The sequence below is a fragment of the Sturnus vulgaris genome, chromosome 6 (assembly GCF_052056855.1).
Source record: "Sturnus vulgaris isolate bStuVul1 chromosome 6, bStuVul1.hap1, whole genome shotgun sequence".
NCBI classification, from domain to species: Eukaryota; Metazoa; Chordata; class Aves; order Passeriformes; family Sturnidae; genus Sturnus; species Sturnus vulgaris.
The window spans coordinates 39,199,461-39,222,275 of record NC_142248.1 but is presented as its reverse complement, the minus strand read 5'-3'; the positions used below and the strand labels follow the sequence as shown (position 1 = coordinate 39,222,275).

Genomic DNA, 22,815 nt, shown 5'->3' with positions numbered 1-22,815 from the left:
TGACATATTAGGAACATCATCATTTCACAGTTTTTTACTAGACAGTTTTTAACTACACTTATTCTTAGAAAACTCACATCTCATGTCTCCCGCTCCTATATTCCCCCCCTCACCAGCAGACATGCAGAGGAGTTGATTTCCTTGTCCTGCCACAGCTGTTACCTGGATGAAAACCTTAATAAGTCCCAGTCCTTCCAACCTCTCCTCACAGGTCAGGTTTCCTTGATTTCTGACCATCCTTGTTGCTTGCCCCCAACTCTGTTCACAACTTCATAAACTATGGAACTTATGGAATAAAGGCTTTGTGCATGCATCAGTGATCAATAATCAAGGCTCACCTGAATTCAGGCACAGTACAGAAAGGCCAGGCAGAGCCACTCTGGGATAAACTCTAAACAATCTCCAGAAGATGAGAAGCTAAAAACCTGCAAGGTACTCCTGACATCAAAAGAGCTCCCTCCTGCTATAGAGACCCAAGATCTGGTCCCTCCACTCAGCTGGTTATTAAATTAACAGAAGCAACCAGTCTAGCCCATTTTCAAGCATTCCAAGCAATTTGCATACAGGTATCCAAGAAGTTTTCACTACACTTCTCTGTAATTTTTGTAAGAACCACAAAAGTGCTCACGAGCACTGACAATTGCACTCCAAGCATTTTTCCTGCTCTCCCAAACCAGCAGCTTCTGAGGTTGCTGCTACAAAATTGTCACTTCCATATTCTCTTCAGCTTGCAGATTTAAGACGTTTTTCTGGCCAAAGAACATTGCTTCAGCAGCCAGAACCAGTGTTCAGGAACTGACTTTTATATATATATATATATATATATATATATATCAGAATATCAGCTAGTCACAGCAGCCTGCCACATACCATTTCCAGCTCTGCTCACTAATGATGTTAAACAAAGCAAGAGCAGATGAACATATTGCTGTACTTCCACACTCACTGTTTACAACTGTACCATATGACAAACTGCTGAAAACCTGTGTAGGTTAATCTTTAAGTAAGCAAGACTGTCAACACCTAATACAGAAATATGTCAGTTCCCAGGCTGCACACTGCATGGATAGCTATGTACTGAAAATACAGCTACCTGAATGCCAGCAATATTTCCCCACTCTGTTTCATGAGCTAACTGAGCTAAAGCAGGCAGAACCACATCAATCTAAGCTCACTCCTTAGGCAAAAATGAAGTTGGACTTATTTGCCAGCAAGACACAGATGCATGAAACAGTCAGGTTGAGCAAAATAGAATTCTAGTTTCATTTGTATTCTGTCAAGAAAAAGTAAGAAAGACATTTTTAAAACTACAAAGTAATGTAATTGAAACAATGGTGCTAACTAGCCCTTCACTATTGAAGTATCAGTTAAATTGATTACTTAAAAATTTTCTTTCTAGTATCAGCTCCTGGTATACAAAAATCATTCTGCTCATTCAGGCTGCTCCAGGGAAGAGGTAGATATATTTGTAAGTGGAAAAGATGAGAGATAAAATATATGACATGGCTAACAAGCGTTTGTCTGGAACACCAGATTCAGACAAATATCTAACAGGAAAGAGAAGGACCAAAAGAGGGGGAAATTCAGTATTTCCATGTTCCTGATTGCATATAGCAGTCTGAATACAAGTTAGCATCTTTGAATATAATGCTTTCTTCACAATAAAAGCTCTGAGGTGGGTTACATTTTCCTGTTACCTTCCTTTGACCCAACACACCATCCCCACAGATACACCTTTCTCATCAATTCCAGCTCCCTCAGTTCCGTATTTTATTGCACATCTAGAAAATCCACAGAGGATCCATTCCCACTTCAGCTGGGTTTTATTTCAGACGCTTAGTTAAAGGCTTGACACCTATACTGCCAAGCAAATAACTTCTCAGGGGGGCATTTACTTATTCCTACTGTTAGTGAGTTAAGTGGTCACTGACAGCACTAAATGATGCAGTGGAAATCATCCAAGTACAGAAGTGGCATGCCTACACAATGAGTATTTTTAAACAGAGGAGGGACACATGGGCTTCTAAACCCAAGGTTACTATGATTTATTTAACTGACATCAGTTCTGAAGTGATACTTCTCAGAGGTATAACAGGCTGATACTACAGCGCCCTTTAAAATAGCACTTAGCAGGAAAATTTGAGATGCATGTTTTTCCATCACTGCAGATGGAGAGAACTGACTATTTCTGACCCAGAGATGGTAACTTCAAATTTAAGTAAAAATGAGCAACTCCTGAAGATCTGCTTGAGATGCATTACCAAACCATATTTTGAAGCTTGCCCTAAAGTCCAGAAAGCTTCACTAATAACATTTACATTAGATTTATTATATGCTGATTAACATCCATTGAGTCCTTTCTTCCAGAGGTCAAGTGCTTCTGAATAAATAAGTTCCAACACTGAGGACACAAAAAAGCCAAAAACAAAGCAGAAAGCAAACCACATGGCAGCACTAACTAATGATGAGTGAGATACTGGCTAAGCTCTTTGAAATGTCCTGCCAAAAGAAATATCTTCCACACTCCAGCAGGAAGGATGAAGGAAGTTTTAGAAAGCCAAAATTCAATAATTCACAGAGAATTAAAAAGTAGCATCAGTAATCCTGCAGTTGATCAAGCACTGCAGCTATACTGCTGGTGCGCTATATTTTATTTTTGTAATAAATGATAATGTGAGATGTCTTGTTTTGTGACAAGCACAATCAAGCAAAGCAGTTTAGCTCTGAAAAGAGACAGTGCCACTTCAAAGTCCATCTGCCCTGCAAACCACATCCTGCACACCATAAACTGAATGTTAGAGTGACTCCAAGTTAGCCATGAAAACTAAATATTCAATTAACTATCAGTCTGATTTAAAACTATTACACCTGCTAAGTCTGTCTGTCTTAACAATGGTATTAAAATAGTTACATATGTTATTGGAAGAGTCTGAAAGTCACTAATAAAGTTGTAAAACAGGTGCAAACTGTCAAATTACATCCCCACAGGAAAGTCACCATTATCATTTTACCTATGGAATGCTCCGTTCCCACTGCAGAAAAACCACCAGTGCAGCTGCCACTGCTGCCAGGCTGAGGAGCCCCAAATAACGGAGTCAGAGCAAGCGCTGGTGTTCAGGAGTCCAGGAACCAAAAAAGCAGGCAGACTGGGAGGGCTGGGCTGAGGGGGAGGCAGGAGAAGTGCTCCTCTTGACAAGCTAGGAAGGGCAGAAAGAAAGGAAAAATCCAAGGGGAAAGAGAGACTGGTAGCTAGGCAGCAGTGAGATTCCATACACTCAGGGAAACAGAATAATCAAATGCATTCAACTAGGGAGGAGGGAGAAAATAAAGAAAGGGTCATATAGGAAAAAAAAAAAAACAACCAAACAAAAATAACACCAACTAAAATTAAGGGAGAAAATATTAAGTCCAAGTGAGCAGAAGATCCAAGAGAGGACAAAGTAAGAAGAAATATCTGCATGACTCCAGTCAAGTACTTCAGATATTTTCCTAGTTTAAAATCCACTGACCACCATTTACCCTCTTCAATAAACGCGAACCTTGGTAGCTCTGAAGGGATAGATTCTCCCCTACTTGTGGGCACATCTGTTTGAAATTATTCTTCTTTTCCTCATGGGCATCAAGAATGCCTCAGTATATAGAGCTAATCCAAGACCCAGCTGCTGCAACCACTGTCTGTACTGAACCACCTACAGCAGCTCAAAAAGTCATCATATCTCCTGAGAGGGCTGCCTCTGCCACTCCAGAACCTCTTGTACTATCCTTCATCAAGGCACTCAGGACTGACAAAAATCAGCCCTCCTCAGGTGTGGCCTCAAATTACAAAGATCTTTAAGGTATTCGGTCAACAGAAGACACTGGAAGTGCTTTGTTGTGCCCTAATTCTGCTTCTGCTCTCAAACTGGAGTCAAGACCTGGAACACTCTCTCCAAAATCCTGACCTCATCGCATGGTCCCTACATTACTCTATCCATTTTTCCCTCTCTTCCACTCCCTCTTCCTTTTCTTATTTCTTGTCAATCTGGTTGGCATCAGGTTCCCTCTTTTGTTTATTCCACCACCTCCATACAAGTCCTGCAGCCTGTGCTATCCAACAGAGGCTTCTCCTTCCAAACATCTCCCTGGCACCGCTGTCTTGAATGATCTCTCCCATACCATGACCCCTAACACTCCATACAGGAGCTTTATTTTCCAAGGCAATGACTCACAGATCTGCTTGATCTGGTCACCGCCCAGCTCCCCCTGAGACTCTGTCAAACCCTCACCATGGGCTCTCCACCTTGGCTGATCATCAGTGCCTCACCCCTCTAAATCAACAGGCATACTTGATCTGTTGGCCTCTGGGACCTTTCCATGCTTTGTGCAGCGTTCTAACTCAGCACTATTCATTTCCAAACTCTACTTTCCCTCTTCTCTCAGCTACTCCAATTTCCTCACCTTTCCCTTTGCTCAGTGTCTCGCTCCTGCCCCGTAAGTCTCACAGTATCAGGGATGAGCTGTTCCTAGCAGGGAGCCTGGCTCACCACACACCAACAATGCAGGGTGTAAATGCATGATGCTGTATTAGCAGTGATACCAGTAATGATGTTCTGCTGTTAAACACGCTGTCCTGAGAGTCATTTGTGCTTCCAAGAACAAAGCCTAATAAATTCAGGCTTATCTCCTAATTTATCCTCCTCACGGGCTAACGTGAAATGGGATATGCCTAAAGCATACACTCTTTGTTTGTCCTTAATTACAGGCAGTATTATGCTGCCACAGCAACTAGGAAAGCTTAAGCTGCCCTAAGTGATACAAGATACTGCACAAAGCCTGCACTCTGCCCCATCTCCTGTCCCCACTGTGCTGTGAGACGTGCAGGTCACATTTGCTCTCTGGGGACAGGGAGCAGCCACATTCCAGCAGCGTGGCATGGCACCGGGAGACGAGGCCAGCCCCTGGTGACATCTGCTCCTTCTCCATTTGCACATCTGCATCAGGGCTGTCCTGCTCTCCCTGGCTCCAGTCAGACAGGAAAAGGGGGACAGGAGGGCATCCCCTCTCCAGCCCCACGCAGTGGGGAGGACACCACAGGGATCAGGCTGCTCCAGTCCTCTACTCTAAATCCAGAGTAGGGACTCATAAAGGAGAAAACATGAATTATGTATCTGGCTGCCTCTGAAACAGCTGGATGTTCCACTTCATCTACACATCCACAGCTCTCCCTCAAGCTGCAAATTCCTCTGCCACTGTGCCTGAGCAGTGACCAAATGGTAGTAAGAGAAAGTGGGGCTTTTCAGGGCATTTAACAAAAAAGGGATGGCACTGAGGGGCTGCTGGGTATTAATGCCAGCAAGCCATCACATCCCTGAGGAGCCCTGCAGCTCCTATCATACTGCCATGGCACTGTGAAACAGGGACAAACCACGCATGGGGCTTGGATGTATCTGCCAGCAAAGCAGCCCCAGTCAGGAAGGAATTGTACCCCACTTTTCTGAGGTGACTAGTACAAATTGAATTTTCTGACATCACATCAACACATGATTTCTTGGGTGGGGGCTGAGGAAGCTTTAACAAGTGACTCTGCTTCTTCTCTTGACCCATGATTCATCCAGATTTTACTGTGGTTACCTGCAACTACAGCAGGGATTTCTGTTTCAGCCTCACAGACTAGCTTAACTATCACAGGTCAGCACAAAAATCTCTAACTCAGGATCCAATGAATCATAGATTTTCTTCACCTTTTCATGAACTACTACTTATTCATAACCCAGTTATTCATATTATCTGTCAAAGAGATTTCATTTGTCACCTCTGCACAAAGCCAGGATACCCATGCACCCCAGCAGGGTACTGGGCAGAAGTTTACAGCTATTAAATACAGGGAACTGTGAATTACATTATGAGCTTGGCAGAAATATAATTCTTGCTTTTAACGGGACAGAGAATGACAGGCTGAAGTGATTTACCTAGAAACATCTTAAACATGGCAACTTATTAAAAAAATATGTTTCTCTTTTTTTTCCCTGAATTAAATTCTGAAAGTACTGATAGTCACGGAATAATCAGGTTTAACAGGTTAGCAGTAATATATGCCTCAAGTGTTCCTAATACATCATAATCTTCTTTCACAGAATTTGCATCACTGTCAAACTGAACTACTGATTTTCAGTTGATGCTTTTAACATGTTTCTATGGTTACTCTCCAAGGTCGCATCAGAGAAGCCTGAACAGAAAGACAAAAGGCATTTTGCATCCTTCACCATATTAAATAATTTATGAAAGTTAAGGCATCCTCGAGGAAAAAATCATAAAAGAATAGGTTCTGAGGTTATTTTCTTTGCAACAGTTTGAAGCATAGGAAAATCAATATCTCTACAAAAGCTTTCAAGATTAGACTATTTGACTAATGTTCCATATGTTACAAAACGCTAAAGAATACATTCTAAGTTTAGCTATATATGCACAAACCTACATTGAACTGCATTAATGGACTTTAAAGCAAAATGTACATATCTAATTTGTTGCTATCAGCTTCATCTTTTAAATCAGGCATCAGGCATTGTTTCAGTATTCTAAATTTAATAGATGCAAAAACAAAACTGAAAAAACATGAAGTAAAACCAGTAATGACAGGCTTTATTATTTCCACCATTTTCTATTCAAAGCTACACAGATTTCATCTGTCCCCTAAATGTTACAAATTTTGACTAGTGTAATGAAAGCTTGTACAAAAAATGTCTGAATTCTCTGCCTACCACTACACTAGATCAGAGTTTATTGGAACTAATTGAAGTGTCTAAGGCTTGGAACAAAAACACATTAGTCATTTAGTGGTTGTGCTAATATTGCTATGCCTTTCCTGCAGTTTCATTAGATACAGACTGCTTCAATACCCTAATCATATGCTCAGTCACAGCACAATCAGGACACAGAGTACTGACAAGCTGTCCCACCATGCCTAAAGCTGATAAGGTGTCTGCTCTATGAGTAACCTCAATTATTGACTATATTTTATGGTCAATCTAATGGCCAAATGCTTATCAGTGAACCATCAGGTGCCTGTAATAGGATAGTGACCCTTAGTTTATATGTACCATTACTGCTCATTAGTGAATAATTAGATTCTTTAATCCAAATTCACAGGCATTAAAATATGATGGAATATCCTGACTCTATAAAAAGACAACTACGCTTATTTTAACTCTTCAGATGTTCAATTACACTACTCAGAGATTATATATTTTGTTAAGAAAATCTGCTTGCAAAAAGCATATCATGTGCAATGTTTTATATCATGCCTAAATTGACACAGCTTTCCCAAACATGCAGGAGTATGGGGAGAGCAGAAAGATAATGGGTGTGATTCACCACTGTGATTCTCCAGATTTATTATCTTAAATGGTTTTATCTAGCAAAGCCTAGCAACATTGCAAATAATTTAGTAACCTGAAAACTAGTGAGTGCTATGTTTAGAAAATTAATTTTTCAAACAAAAGCAGGTGGATACAAGGCAAAGGAGTTGCAACTATACAGTTATTTCCCCACTTCAAAGGCAGCAGTCCCACAGCAGCAAATGCAACCTTGTAAGCAAACCAGTTTGAAAAGATCAACAACATCAAACAAGATGAGAATTTTAGATGAGGGAATTAATGCAGTTTGTCTTCTGCTCAGTGCTGCTCAGGGTTGCTTGCTGAGATACAGATTTTCTTCAAAACAGCTTTAATTCCTCCTCACTGCCCTGTCACTGCTCAAATCTTCCTTCCAGCTTGGGCACTGAGGGCAGGTATCCCTGTTCTCCAAACACCACACCCCCACCCAGCTGCACAGCCACTGCTGCCACCGCTGTCACCAATAGGCAGAAATGGCACCTTAATGGGGACAGCTTTGATTTATTGGGGGTCTTCATTCTTCTCCCAAGGGAGTGGTATTTTCTTTTTTGTCAGAGAGCCCATTAACCTCTTCCCAAGTGCATGCCCATTCTCCTCCCTGCTGCCCTTCTCCTGCCTGATCTTGGAAACAGCATTTCCTCTCTTCCCTCGCTGTTCGCGTGACAAGAAAACCCAACTTTGTTATAAAAGTTTATTACAGCTTTATAACAAAATATGCCAATATTTACTTAGCTGTAAGCATAGCCCTCAGAAGGTGAGATCCTACATCTCACATATTTTCCCTTAGTAATATAAAGTTTGTTCAGGTTCCTTACACAAAAAACCCTCCTGGAAACTGGTATGAAGTGTGGAGCACTAGGCAAGGCACAGCTCACGCCATGCTGAGGGACAAAGCCAGCTGCATTCTTCTTAAAACTGAAGAATGCAGGAATAAACTTCTCTTGAAATGTAAGGGTGAATTGGGAGTCTCTTCACAGCCATCCATGAACATAAGCTGTACTTTTTACCCTGGCTTCCTCATTCTGCCAGTGACCTACTGAGAAGCTCCATTTTCTGCTAAATCCTCTGGTCCTCTGGTAACACAACCACTGAGTAATGTCTGGCAATTTGCTTGCGTGACACAGTCAGATGTTAATCAAAGCTTTCCTCCTTCTGTGACAGATCACAGTGAGGAAAAAAGCTTAAAACTGATTTAATTTCTTAATACACTTCTCTGTGCTGTCTTTAATATTTGGCTTTGATTTCGAATACTTAGCGCTTCTCTGCATTTCTTGGTAATGAATAAAATACTTTTTTTAAGAAGAACATAATTAAGCTTGAAGAAATTAAATATGACATTCAAATGAGAAAGAGCTTTGGATGAATATGTAGATTCAGGCTGCACATATGCTTAACAAAATCAATGCACTCCCTGCAAAGAGTATCTTAAAGATACTCATTTTAACCCTGGGAACTTCTTATGACCAGGTATCCTTTTTGTTGCATCTCTTAGTTATTATTTTCCAGGTGAGGACATGAACTCTGTGTCCTGTCTTCAGAGTTGGTGACCTTACAAACACAAAACTGATTCTTATCAGGGACCAAACTGGAGTAAAAAACAAAACAACCAACCAAAAAAATCCGGCACAGATCTCCCTTCCCAGGCACAAAACAGTCCACAAGCAAGAGTGTAAGGGTATTATTTCAGCAAATAGAAACTCCATTTTTAATGTGAAAAAGGCATTTATAAGTGGCCAAGAAACCATGTCACAACCCAAAAGCTAATTGTGCCTGTACAAACACAGTGAATGCTCTTCCATGAAAAATAGGATTGGAATACTTTATTCATGTGGGAAAAAAGAATTGTATCTAGTGTTGCTGTGGCTCATGAAATCACAGGTGCAGTTTCCACAAGCACCCTATGAAGGTTTTGTCTTCCAAAGTAACTAACCCTGCACCCAAATACACTGGACATTAACATATATGCATATTTTTGCCTAGCCACTTTATTCCTAAGGCAAAACAGCCCTTTTAACAAGCCAAAGTTTCAACCACAGCTCCTCTTACAAAAGGCTCATGTAAAAAGTTGAAGGTCCTCAATAGACTTGGTCAACGAGAGGCCAATTATTTGCAAAAAAATATATGTGTCTGTGTGATTGTGAATATATTAACTGCATTTATTCCAGCAGAGAACAAGAACAAAATCTGCCAGTCTCTGCATAAGGTGAGTCACACACTGGCCTTGCTATGAAGTTCAGATTTTAAGTGGCTGAGGAGTTTCAGTATAGAAAAAAAATTAGCAAATATAATGAGTGGGGACTACAGCATGACACTACAGACACGACTCTTCTTTCATCTCTAGGTACTTCCTGAGAGAGGATTAGTTGAACAGAGAGATGGAGAGACAATGAATGCTGCTGCAAAAGAGTCCAGGCAGGGATGATCTTCTTCCTCAACATGTTCAAGGCTGGATGATGCAAAGGGAAACAGACAGGAGTGGAAAGGTTGAAGCAAAGAAGCCTCAGAGCCCATTTACTGAACTAAACCCCCCAAACTGGTGATATCCTAATATTTGTGGTTCCTGGATTAGTCATTTCTGCCAGTATCTGTGTCACCTCTCACTCATCCCTGAGGATTTCCTCCTCTTCCTTTCCCCTCCTGCTGAGAGGACTGCATGGCTTGAAGGTGGAGAACTCAGCATGGAAACTTTGATCCATTAAGGCCCAATGGCAGAAGAGTCAAAAGAGAAGGAGCAATGGGAGAGTGAGCCACTCCTGAGGTCAATACCAAAATTGGGGGAGCTGCCTGGCCACACCTGGTACCCACCTGAGGATCTGCTCAACCTATTTATAAATGCCAGGGATCAATGATGGATCTCTCTCCCTCACAAAACCTTTGTGAGATTTCTTTCTTCTTGTGTTTTAACAGCAACAGAATAAGATACAAAAGTGCTTTGTGCACAAAAATTTCCATCAGCTCAGTCCATCAGTTAAAAAACTCAAGAGAATCAATTTTGAATATAGGAAACACGGGTAGGGAATAAGCAACGTACTAATGGGGTTTTAGAATGTTTTAGCTAGCACAGAGCTGCTAAAGCTATAAAATTCTGATTCACTCAAGGTAAAGACAGATTCATGAGAAGCAATTAGGGCCTGATCCAACATACAATGATGTCATTTGCAGTCTTGCTGCTGACTTCAAGAATCTTTGAATTAAGCCAATGACACTCACTTCACCATAAAAACAGAACTGAGTTTTGCTGACCAGTGACAAAAGCATCACTGAGAGAAAATATTTTGGGTCTTATTTTATACTTTTAGGCACTGATTTCTTTCTCTCAGTTGCAAGGAAGGTATCTTATTTTCTGGTTTCCCCAGTGAAAAGGAAAAATCTTTGCATTTGTTTATGACACACAGATTAACAGTGAAATAAATCCAAAATAGATTAAGCTAAAATCACACCCACAATATGAAATACAGTAACACAAGGTGTGCTGCAGTCCCATCTAAATACTTTGGAAAGGATGCATCTGTCCTTGCTTAGGTAACTAAACAAGAAAAGAGACTTCTGAGCTTCTCCCTTTACCTTTCCTCTCCATTCCCACTGATTATTTCAGATACCTATTTTTGAATGAAACCAATCATCCTCTGCAGGCCACCATTTCTCTGCATTGACTTCAAACCCACAGCACAGAGACAATCCACTAACTTACATGCAGTGCTCTTGGGGCAGTCATTTCCCAACCTCTTGTGTACAGACAGACTGTGATACACAGGTATTTAACACTTCAAACCATTGTACTATGTTCTTTTAAAAAAACAGAACTTGGAAATTCGAGCTCTTTCTGAGGTCAGATTGTAACTTACAGCAAACATCATTTATTTAATGGTACAAAACATGTTAAAGACCAGTGAAAAGGAAACAATACAATTACCATTGTGATTACATTCTACGAGGGATTCTCGGTGCATAAATTTTACTTTAGTGCCATTCACAGACATACGCTTTTCAATATTGTCTCAAAATATGTTCAGTTCTGAATTAAAAAAGGAGTTGGAATGCAAGTACAAAGCCCTGAGTTTTGTTGTTTTAAATACCATCTGCTTGACAGCATATTACATTTAATCAACATTGCTAATTACAACAAACATCCAAATAAAACTAACATATTTTTTGTTATAAGACACCAGAATGGAACAAAAAAAGATTGTTCTAGACTATTGCTAAAAGAACAATGTCAAACTGTTTTAACTGTTTCTACTAACCATAGAAACTTTTATTTGGACACATAGGTCATGCTACTGAGTAAAAAATACCTTTTTTTAAATCTAGATCTGAGTGAAAAAGACTTGTTACTTCAGCTTTTACTCCAAGGAAACCTACAGAATAGCAGCCTTGTGGTGAAGATGGCCATTAAGGACTAGACAAAACCCAAGTCGTGTTTTCTTGAGTTTTTGTCAATAGAGGTTCCAGGTCTCCAGAGAGAATCGGGGTGTCCCCATCCCATCCCTGCTCTCCAGTGGCAGCAGAAAGCCACAGTCATGACCCGGTGACCAACTCCACCCCTCCAGCAACCAGCACCATGGCAAACACTGAACAGCATTTCCCAATTGTCTGCAGACCCAGAGGCAGTTATGGAAACCAGAAAGAAGAGAATCTACCTGATGAAGAAGGAAGCTGCAGCCGAGGTTCCTGCCGAGACGGCGGCCGGAGCCACGGCGCTCTGGGACGCGGCTGTGCCGCCCGCGGGCTCCGAGCTGGGCTGCCCTGAGCCCACCTGAGCACTGGGAACATCTCGGCCACCTTCTGGTGCTGCTTCTGCCTGATAAAAACAAAAACAGACCTGCAGGTCAGTACACTGCAATACACGCCCGTGACAGGGAAACATTTCACACAGCACTTCCAAAGGGAGGCTTTGCGAGGGTGAAGGCACAGATCGGCAGCAGGTGAGGAGTGATACAGGTGGACAAGGGCACCACAGTAGGTTCAGCAAGAGAGAAAGTAAAAAACCATGACCACAGAGGAGGAGCAGAAAAAACACAGAGTACCTTTGTGAGGAGTAATGCACAGTTAAATAGTCTGACAGGCATGAAGAAATGGAAAACGATAAGCAGAGCCCTTTTTGTTTCACAGTGTTATTTGGGAGCTGGCAGAACTGTTTATCTGGTTCAGTTATGACTGTCAGGAATTATTTCTCAGTGGCACATCACCTACAAGACCTATCTGTTTAAGAGGAACTAACCAAACAGTCACACTTGTGAAATGTTTCTACACGAATAACCCCAAGAACTAAATAAAAGAAAATTGATTTTTTTTTAGAAACATATATACAGCCCTGTTTTTCAGTATTATTTTTCTTAGTAGCACAAGTGTACAACACTTCTCCTGCAAACTGTTCCAGTGGAAGAACAGGAGAGACTGGAGATGCATTTTCTCCAGCATAAAGCATTTGCAGTATCTAGGACACAGTTTGGAAGGAGGCATTTGTTTTGAGATTTTGCCAAAATTTTAGACATCTGTATTGTGAAATTATGTCAGGTCTATATATTTATGTTTAGGCCACCAACTCTTTCAAGTACCGAGTTCAATTAAGCCCCATCAGTCAAATGCTCATTGACAGTGCTGGGAAGCCTCCTCTTTGGAAGAACCTGCTCCCTGGGAGTCCTGAAGATTTAATTAAAGATGACACCACAATAAATATTTGTCAAAAGAGTTAATTGCTTCATGTATGATAATATATGATGTTTCTGTCATCTGAAATACTACTTTGACATTTCCAACTAATTAGGTAAAATAGACTTCAGGAAAGGAGACAGCCTGGTAATGAAGCACAAGCACAATTAGGTACTTCCTAGGATGCCACCAAATTTTAAATTTTGAGCTGCCATAGATCATGTTTTACAACTACAGATATGCAGACATGGCAATAGGGCACTCCCAGTTACATACACACCCTCAATTTTCTCATGCACTGACAATACAAATAGAGATTTTCTCATGAGAACTGAGGCAACCCAGTTATTAGGTACCAAGGAAAAAAACTTTGCCAACCAAGCAGTGCTCAACTAGTGCATGAAAACCTCTTTGGAGTTTCATCTGGACTCATTCCTGTAGATTTAGTGCTATATTCCCAGTTCCCAACAAAGTCAACAAGAATAAAATGCACCCAGCTCTTTTGAAGGTCTGCTCTTTCAAGATTAGTACTATTATCAGTATTATGGAGTGGCTGACTAATTCTTTACCATAGAGTACTACACAAAAAAGTTCTTTTATAGAGCTTACCAAAGAGATCTGAGGCGAGACACAGAATAATATTCATGCAGATTAACTTAATCCTAGTGAAGTTGCTCACGCTAGAAGCCAAACTAGAAACGTTGAACAACACTCTGCAAAATCCTTCACTTTGTAATACAGAAATTGCATGACATCAGATTTCTCTATGATGAAAGCAGAAAGACCAAGCACTGCTAGAGATGAAGATTGGCACAAAGAAATGGTGTGGCAGGAAAAAGTTCTTTAAAAAGGGCATTTGTCTGTCCATGCTGTCCTTGATCTACTGGCAATGACAGCCAGGAACAGAGAAGCTCAGAAAAGGATCAGATCCACTCGTGTGGTTAATTGCTTATAACTAAGTGATGGAGTAATGAACCTTGAGGGGGTCGATAAAGCAGGTATTTGATCATTAATGCACTGAAGCAACAAACGTGTGGTCTTGACCTACAGCAGTCACAAAAAGAATATGGCATGAGGAACAACATGCAGATGGGTAAAATCCAGTGGGACATCTGAATTTTGGAGTTACATGAACTGATGGAAAGGGCTGACAGCAAGTGGAGCTTATATGAATGCAGCAATTTACAAACTAAAACAATCTACACTACAACCTCTGGAGCCAGCACGTGGAGCCTTCAGAGTGGCACACCAGGGACTGCCATGCCCAGCAGCAGTGGCATGATGGCCAGCAAGAGGAGAAGCCAACCTGCAACCAACAGCAGGATAACATCTGTGTCTGAAAAATTACAGGCTCAAGTCGAATTCTCAAGACATATTTTTTCACTCACTTTCAGGAGGGGCTGTACTAGACAAGAGACCTTGACACAAAGGAAATTGTGTTTAAGCAACATTTTGAAAAAAAGACAGGAGCAGCAACATGTTTCTAACCAATCACACTAATTAATGTATAATCTAAATGATGGCATGATCTAAAGCTAAATATGAAATATGTAGATCTAGCACAAAACTTCATTGAGTCTTAGAGCAAAGTGTAACAGACTTGTAAGAACTGACTGGTATCTGTTAACAGATCAATTCCTGTAAAAACTATTCACACTTAGCAAAAATATAAGCCATGTGTAACACACATTCCTTTCACACTGCTTTTTTATTTCTATGAGAAGTTAAAAGCCCACATTTCTAAGAGACCAATGACTGTGTACATGCCATATCAGGCATGTAACTTGAACTATCCAAATCAAGCCTGGTGTTTCAGATGGCAGATGGTTAATGTACTTTCCAAACCAACATATCTGAGTTGGATAAATTGCTATTCCCACATTAAACACATATGAAAACTCTAACTGTAATTTCTGTAAGTTTTATTCTCAGTTCTGTGTGAACATAAAAAGAGGATGAGGGGAAGCCAATGAGAAGGCATTGATTCTTGTAAAGGAATAAGAAGTGAAGATATACAAAATACAATCATCAGAAGACTACTGCAGAAGACAGCCCATATCATTTTCGTTGTCTTCAAATATTAAACACAGAGGTAACATCAGTTTTGCTGCATGGTGAGAAGCTGAAAAGCAGCAAAAGTTCTTCCAAGTTTAGGATTAATTTCAAGGACTGTTTGCACCATCCAAAGTGGCAGGATTTTCCAGCACAGCCATATGCAGCTCTCCCTGAGAGGCAACATCTCTCAAGTGATGAGGAAGGCTCAGGTACGAGGAAATTTTTCAGGTCCAGGTCATTCACCCTGAGGCAAGAAAATCAATGACACATAATGGGACCGTCCTGGGCCTGGACACCAGTTTGCCACACCACAAAAAAAGAAAGAGGCTTTTTTAAATTTTTTTTTTTAACCAAATGCACCTCTTCATCTCAACGAATACTTTTCTGAGGACTGTGTGTGGAAAACACAATTCTTTAGAGGAATTTGAGCAACTTTTCACTTTTCCAAGTGTTCAAGTCTGCACAGAGAGAAGGCTCCAGACTGCAGCTGAGAGGGAACTGTGCTTCTCCATTTAATGAATGTTCATAAATCATTAATGATCAAATGCAGAAAGCACAACCTTGTCACTATAAAGTGTTACTGACTGCACTGAATATTTAAAATGTCATAGGGCTCTACATCCAGAAAGTAATGCTTGCTTCAATTTTCTAAAAAAGTATTTGCTTTGGACAAAAGCCTTAGGAAAAAACCAAAAACCCTCTGGAAAGAGGCTAAACCTCAAAGGAAGGATTTCCAAAACTGCTCTATAGGACCCCTTCCCTCTACTCTGTCCAAAACCACATGAAAACTGGCATCAGTAAGAGCACATCAAGGAAGACATTTGAAAATGTTACACCAAACATTTTGCACATGCAGGAACGAGCAATGTCTTGGTGCTTCATGTCAGTGCCTGTGTCATGGGCAGGAGGGTTTTGGGACCAGGTCCCAGCACCCATCCTGAGAAATGGGGGCTGCATTCCCAGCTGGCAGCATCCACAAACACAGCTGGAGGTGGCAGGGCCACATCAAGCAGTTACAGCGTGAGTTGTTCCCAGTTAAGAGGACCAAGGGGGAGAGGGCAGGATGAGATGGAGGTGACCTGACATCCTCAGGCTATAGAGTGGAGGTGTGCTGGGCAAAGAGGGGCACCCCCTGTCCCATCCCTGATTCCCAACACATGGGCTCACTGTTGTGACTACATGGCAGGAAACATCTGCCCAAGCATAAGCAAGTAAGACTGGCCCAAAATCACGCTATAAAGAAGTTGGCCCTAGATGAAATTTCCAGATACACAGGACTCTGTCAGGCCATTACCATCCAAAGGACAATTAAAATTCTAACAAGCTCTTTACACATTTTAAGGACAAAGCCAAAAACAAAGCCATAATGTTTCCAGTTTTCTGAGTATTTCCATTCTCTGGACATTGACCTTTGTCCAGAGAATGTCCAGGAATCCAAAAAAGCCAAACGAGGTCATGCCCCTTGGTCCCTGAAATGCATGCAAAATACATATCTGGCAACAGGCAAGAAAAACATGGGACTATAAAAACCTATAGAAAAATAGATCAGTCCCAGGATAATACTGTCATGGCAAAAGAAAACCAGAAAGTTGGATAGCTGCAAAAGAATATTAAGAACAGAATCACTTATGAGGAAATGAAGAAAATTACAAGAGCCTGTATGAATCTGACACACATCTGTTTATGAGAATCAAGATTCAATATAATTTATTTTACTTCAAAAAATTGGTCCCTTAATGAACGTACTTAACAGGGCAGTGCAGGTGAAGCACTAAGTGCTCTGGTACAGCCTGAATCTGTACTGGTGATTTTTTTCCACCTCTTCTAACTTTTCTTACCCCTTTCTGACTAGAGAATTTTGAGAATTTGCTCTAACTTATTATTTTCCCCTTTCTGACTAGAACATCACGGTCAATTAAACTGTAAAAACTGCTTGATGCAACGATTTTGCAAAATATTAAACCTGCTGTTTATATATGATAAAACAATAATTTTCCACCTAAATGACTCATGCAAAGACTCTTAAGACCTACTACCACTGACTGGAACAAACGTGACGTAAATCTCGAGCTGGATAATGCTCACACTATAAACCCTTCTTTCCCATAAGCGTGGATGAGTTCTGCGTGCGTCTCCAGTGAGAAATGTCTCCTCCTGACTGACGAGCATTACATAAAGTTAACAGGGCAGCATATGCCCGGCTGAAGTGAAACATGTTCTGGATAAACTTCTTCCTGCCATTTGGCATTGTTTCTGCCAGGCTCATTATAAAGTAAGTAGGGCATTTTATAACTACAATACACTACTGTAGTCATTTATAACCTGCAGCTGCGATGTGGTAATAAGAATGCCTAAACCTGTGGTTTCAGACTTTTATATGCATCTCGTGTTCCATGTAAATCAAATGCAGAGCATAATATCCCTTCTCTTAGAAAAGGTTTTTCAGCTACAAGAATTTCTAATGTCTGGCTTATGATCAATCTCTGAAGATGAGGCAGAAGGAGAAAAATTATAGAGAAGTAGAATTAAATAGAAATAGGAGGCCCATCTGCTGTCACAGACTGGAAAGTAATATAGGCAATCCAAAGGCAACCTCAGAGCGCTTGCTTTTTGAAATAATATCTGAATTACTAAAGCAGGTTTTAGCACCAAGAATCATTAGCAGCCTGTGCTCCATGCAGAAAGGACCTCATCCTTTTGGGCAGGGCACACACCCAGCTATATCCAGCACTGGCGTCCTTGGCAGTACCAGGATGGACAATCAGCAGCTTCTCCCTCTCACCAAGGGCTTTTGGTCTCAATCTGACCCAGATCTGTCATAAACCATGCTACCTGGTACTTGAAAAATTTATTTGGGTTCTGGGCAGGCCTCAATCTACAAAATTAAATGTCATTCTTTCCTTCATTCAGATTGAGAATATGGGCAATCCCTGCAGGCAGGGTTCTGGCAGTGCCAAGATGTCAGCAGGCAGTGACAGACCAATTCCTTCACATTCCAGCTATTCAGGACACCCATACCAAAAGACACAGCAAGGAATTTGTCTTTTCTCTTTCCTTCTTCACAGCAATCTGACCACCAGTGACATGAACAACACCCTCCTATCTGCACATGTAAACCTACCACCTGGAAAGTCAGGAGGTCATGAAATGAGCTACCAACAAGGAAATAGATCCTGCTGCACATTAACACTCTCAAATCAGGACTTTTCATGTGCAGTGGATTTAAAACAGCCAGACTAGAGGAACTGTTTCTTCTAATGCCTCTAGGCAAGCATCATAAAGTGGTGCCCAGAGCCTTCCCTGTTGACTTCTATTACAATAGCTACAACCTCCAAAGCAAAAAAAAATCTAGCTGGGTACTTCCCTGGGGTATTTACTCAAATGGACAAATATACAATAAAAATCCCTGCTTTTTGTCAAAGTCTGATAAGAGCAAGCAAAGGAATTCATTAACAGGCTCATAATAATGCAAGTTTCTGTCATTTTAGAATTGAGTTTCCTACAAGATAAATGCTTTTCCATTAGGACTGACTTCCACAGGCCAGAAGTGTTTCTAACAGCCACTAAACACAGGATACATGCAGAGCTTTGAATTGGGAGAACTTGTGCCACCTTCCTGACTCCACAAATTTCTCAATGATCTGGGCAACTCAACAAAAATCTCACCATATCTCGATTACTCTCTATTCAGCAAAAGAAATTACCATGTTCCCGATTTCATTAAAATCACTGTATTGTTATAATGACTGACATACAATGTCATCAAATAAAGCAAAGGTGGACGGAGATTGTCATACCTAATTTCTATCTCAATCACACTTGAACTGCTTATACATTAGATGTAGCTTCTTTAAAAAGAACATCCCTTGGGATCAATTTGCCTGACAGCTACCACATGGAAGACACCCACTGACTAGTAGCTCACTTGAAGAGGTACCAGCCCTCCTTATTTGAAGGGAAAACTGGCTCTTTATTACACCCATATTTAGAGACCAAGGTAAGCTCATGGAGCAGCATTAAGTTTGCAAAGACAAGGACAGCTGAGATCATTTGGATCATTGTTGAAGGACTACGAGGTCACAAATTAGGGATAGAGCTGTGTAGATGACACTCTTTTCCTGTAGGTGCTCCTGCTGACCCCACTGCTTTCTCCCAGTGTTGGGGCCATGTAAACCAGACATGATTCACCATGACTAAAGTGAAATCTGCAAGCCTGCAGACCTCCCAAAGCTCTTTCAAGTAACCAAATGCCAATAAATAAGGAATTCCAGAAGAAATTCCCAAGAGTGACTGTGCAAAGAAGTGTCAGGTAAGATTTGACACAGATAAGACCAGGGGGAAAAGCAACCTAAATGACTCCTCAACAATACTGAGCTCAAAACTTGCAGCTACAACTTGGAAGATCTAAGGATCATTGACAGTTCCTCTAAACCAAGGTGTAGCAGCAGCCAAAAAAAAAAAAACCAGCAAGCAAATTTTAGACATCACAAGACAGGGCACAAAGAACAAGAGTGTCCCCATAATGAGCACATGTTGAATCTAGTACTGCATCTCAAGACAGGGTAGTGGAGGAAGGGAAATGACAGAGACAACAATAAATAGTCAAGAAGATAAAGCAGCTGCCCCAGGAGGAGAGATGAAATAGGCTGGGACTCTTGCTTGGAGCCTGACTGAGGTTTACAAAGTTATGGAGGTACAGAATAAATTGAATGGAAGTGAATACTTCTTTGCACTGGGGTAGTGAACTCATGGAAACTGCTGGCATACAGAAGGCTGTGGAGTTGGATAGTGTTTCAGGGTCAGAGAGGGTTTGGATAAATTCCTGGACATCAGGTCCCTAAACAGATCCTAAAGGGAACAGACAGGTATGTGTCTCTGTGAGTTCTCCAACTGAGCAGGCTGGGGAGTATGAGCTGACTGCAGAAAATAGCCAGGCTCCACAGCTCTCCCTAAATACCATTTCCAGCTTCACTGCTGGAGACAGCCCTGGGCTAGACAGGTTGCAGCTGAGACTCAGCAGGATATTACTAATGTTCTTATCATTCCCATTCAGTCTTTTCAAGAGAATCTTAGCCTAACTATCAACAGGAGGTTGTGCTATTCCCATATCCCCCATCAGTATTTCAGAGTCATTAGGAGAGGTTGACAAGGCTCAAGGGGATGTCCACACAGCTACCTTGCATGAACAAACTAACCTAGACATTTCCAAAGCCAGAAAACACAAGGGCCACTCTCCCCTTCTTTATCCTTCCACTGGCACCTGACCTGACAGCCTTGTACAACTTCATCACCTTCTTTTTTGAGAAGCAAACAGAGACAGTTCTGCATGGCAGATCCATTATCTTTGCCCAGCAACACCAAAAACACAGCAACAGATGCATGCCTACAGAAGCTTGCAAATCCTTCCTCGAGATAAGGTATCACCAAAGGGAAAAACTCGTCCAGATTTGAAGTAGTAGGAGCTATGCAAATCCACAGGAATTAACTCAGTTGTCTCTTCTCCAGGCTAAACAGGCCCATCTCCCTCAGCCTTTTCTCACACGAGAGATGCTCCAGTCCTCTCATCATCTTCTCAGCCTCTCCATGGGACCTCCCCAGGAGCTCTGTGTCTTTCTTGAACAGAGGAGCCCAGAACTGGACACAGCACTCCTGTGCTGTGATGTGGTCTCAACCAGGGCTGAGCAGAGGTGCAGGATCACCCCCTCGACCTGCTGGCAATGCTCTTTTTAATGCAGCCCTGGATACCACTGGCCTTCTTGTTCACAAGGGCAGTGCTGGCTCATGGTTAACTTGTTGTCTACCAGGACTCCCAGAGCTGCTTTCCAGTAGGTCCTCCCCCAGTCTGTACTGGTACGTGGGGTTATCCTCCCCAGCTGCAGAACTCCACACTTGCTTTGGTTGAATTTCATTATTTTCCTCTCTATCCACATCACATCTCCAGCCTGCCCAGGTCTTGCTGGATGGCAGCACAGCAGTTTTTGGTACCAGCCATTCCTCCTCAGCAAACGTCTCAAGGCTGGGCTCTATCCCTCCATCCAGGGCACTGATGAATACGATGAACTAAACTGGAATCAGCACTGGTGTTCCCTGGCTACAGGGCTCCGAGTACACTCTGCATCACTGTTCACAACCAAGGTCCAGCATAGCACCTCTCCTCACTGGCTCTTCTGTCATTTGGAGAAGAAAATTATCATCAACACATTCCAGGAACTTCCTAGATTGCTTACACTCTGCTGTGCTGTCCCTCCAACAGGTATCAGGGTGGTTGAAGTTCCTCATGAGGACCAGAACTTCTGGAACAACATGAGATTGTTCCTGTCTGTCTTTGGAGGATCTCATCCACTCAGTCTTCCTGGTTGGGCAGCCCACTCTCTCCAATGTCATTGTGAAATTATCTCATCGTAGTTTTAAAGTTCTATTTATAAGTCTAATAATCCCACCATTGATTACAATGACTGTATTCAAATTATAAATCCATTAGCTGCTCAACAATGAAATAAAATCAATAATGCACGTAAATGGGAAAAAAGGAATTTAAATGCATACATTAATGTCACTTGAAGTAGTGCTATTTTATGCACCATCTCTAACAAAACTGTGTCACATCATTAGCAATAATGTGAAAAATCTTTTTCAATTAACAGAGCTGATTTGATGCTATGTTCACTAAAGTGGCAATCCATTCCATTAAACACACACATAAGAAATGCTTGAAATATCTATGAACTCTATCCATACATCATAAATTCTCTCCTAAGTGCTGAAACACAAAAATAGATACATCATTTTCTATTGATGCATTTTAAACCTCCTGTCAGAAGCTACCAGGCAGGGTGCTTCAGTGACTCTAGCTGCAAGTAACAAAGAACACCAATTTTTGCCCCATGCTCAGCCGCTCGTGCCACAAAACAACAGGAGATGCTTTCAGCAATCCTCACACTGTGCACAGCTGAAGGCCCATACCCTCAACATGCCATCACTGCAGTAAACAGCCTGTTGAGAAAATGTCAAATTCAAAGCACTTTCAAAAAAGAAAAAAGAACAACAAAAACCACCACCAGATTATGTTCAAATACTATTCTACACAAGCAGGACAACTGGGCAATCCTACCTGCATACAGCTGTACAAATCAGTTCCTTTCATGTGCTATACAGACACCACTGCAAGACTTTCCCTTCCACCAGCCTGCATGCAACTAAGGTCTGAGCTCAGCCTGAATTTATTTGGTTTCTCTGCTGCATTAACTTCTGAAGCCACAGGGTATTATTCATGTGCAGCCCACCCCTAACCCATGTAGCCCATGCAACAGTAGCCTCATAAAAACTGTTCTTTCTCAAATCTTGGATGACACCATCACTCCTGATTTTCAGCCAAAAAGGATGAACCTTCCTTGTACTTCTAGTGACTTCTAGTGCTGGGGTGACATGGGATACACTGATTATCAGCTCCCTGGAGGATTTATAGTGGAGCAACTTCAGAGTATAAATGGACCAGCAGGAAGCAAAAGAAGATGAAGCGAGCAAAGTGAACGGAAAAGGCCAAAGAAACAAGTTGAAAGGCAAGTAGAAAAATTAAATATTTGGGGTATTTAGTGTAGCTTATGATATACTTGCCAGATGAGAGAATGAACTGTGGGCCAAAGGTAAATCCAGTGGGTTATCATTTCCACATAATCTCTAAAGTCTGCGTGTCTTGAATCTATCTCTAATGAGTTACAGGTGAAGTCTGGGCAAACAT

The 22,815-nt window shown here is 41.4% G+C and overlaps 1 protein-coding gene across 4 annotated transcripts in view; it reads right to left on the bottom strand.

The window, feature by feature from the left end:
• The window catches only part of KIF26A (kinesin family member 26A), a 95,797-nt gene that overhangs the window by 34,230 nt on the left and 38,752 nt on the right, over window positions 1–22,815 (bottom strand). For 2 of the 4 annotated variants that reach the window (XM_088166292.1, XM_088166291.1), the window contains exons 4-5: window positions 12,011–12,171; window positions 3,012–3,197 (exon numbers count right to left, since the gene is read on the bottom strand). In XM_088166292.1, the coding sequence (XP_088022418.1) occupies window positions 3,012–3,197; window positions 12,011–12,171 (347 nt within the window). The remainder of the gene's footprint in view (window positions 1–3,011; window positions 3,198–12,010; window positions 12,172–22,815) is intronic. The other 2 variants (XM_088166294.1, XM_088166293.1) reach the window with 1 other exon arrangement.